The 1,005-nt window shown below is 61.5% G+C and overlaps 1 protein-coding gene across 1 annotated transcript; it reads right to left on the reverse strand.

Moving 5' to 3' along the window:
• Positions 1–310: 310 nt before the first annotated feature.
• Positions 311–992, reverse strand: LOC122544796 (zinc finger protein 774-like; the record flags this gene model as incomplete). The annotated part of the gene is made up of 1 exon (XM_043684124.1): positions 311–992. A coding segment is annotated over one exon (682 nt), but the record flags the coding sequence as incomplete, so codon positions are not given.
• Between the last annotated feature and the right edge of the window lie 13 nt (positions 993–1,005).

Genomic DNA, 1,005 nt, shown 5'->3' on the forward strand with positions numbered 1-1,005 from the left:
GCCACCATGCCACCCCTGAGCCGTGAGGTTACAATCCAATGGAAAACAAATACAGTGCACCAACTCTCCCACTGCACCCACTGTCAGGAGAATCAGTCCTGGGCAGGACTCATGGCAATGTCAGCAGTGGAATCTGATTGTTGTGAGCGCTGGTGCCCCCGCTGGTGCTTCCGCAAGTTGCGGGAAAATGTAAACCTCTTCCCGCACTCAGGGCAGCTGAAGGGCCTCTCCCCGGTGTGAACTCGCTGGTGCTTCAGCAGGGCAGAGGAATCACTGAAGGCCTTCCTGCACTCGGGCCAGCTGAATGGCCTCTCCCCTGTGTGGACCCGCCGGTGGGTCAGGAGTGTGGAGGAGCGGGTAAAGCCCTTCCCGCACTCGGGGCAGGAGGACGGCTTCTCTCTGGTGTGGACGCGCTGGTGCCGAAGCAGGGCAGAGGAATTGCTGTAGGCCTTCCCGCACTCGGGACAACTGAATGGCCTCTCCCCTGTGTGGACCCGCCGGTGGGCCACGAGGTGAGAGGAAACAGCAAAACCGTTCCCGCACTCGAGGCAGGAGAACGGTCTCTCGGAGGTGTGGATCCGCTGATGGGTCAGCAGGTTGGAGGGCTGGGTAAAGCACTTTCCGCACTGGAGGCAGGAGAAAGGCCTCTCCCCAGTGTGGACCCGCTGGTGCCTCAGCAGGTGGGAAGACCTGCTGAAGGCCATCCCACACTCGGGGCAGCTGAAGGGCTTCTCACCCGTGTGGACCCGCAGATGGGTCAGCAGAGCAGAAGAGCGGGTGAAGCCCTTCCTGCACTCAGGGCACGAGTACGGTCTTTTCCCGGTGTGGACCCACTGGTGCCTCAGCAGGGTAGAGGAATCACTGAAGGCCTTCCTGCACTCAGGGCAGCTGAATGGCCTCTCCCCTCTGTGGACCCGCTGGTGCTTCAGCAGGTCCGAGGATTTTCTGAAGGCCTTCCCACATTCAGAGCAAGGGAAGGGCCTCTCCCCAGTGTGGACGCGCTGG

The sequence above is a fragment of the Chiloscyllium plagiosum genome, unplaced genomic scaffold (assembly GCF_004010195.1).
Source record: "Chiloscyllium plagiosum isolate BGI_BamShark_2017 unplaced genomic scaffold, ASM401019v2 scaf_27863, whole genome shotgun sequence".
NCBI lineage: Eukaryota > Metazoa > Chordata > Chondrichthyes > Orectolobiformes > Hemiscylliidae > Chiloscyllium > Chiloscyllium plagiosum.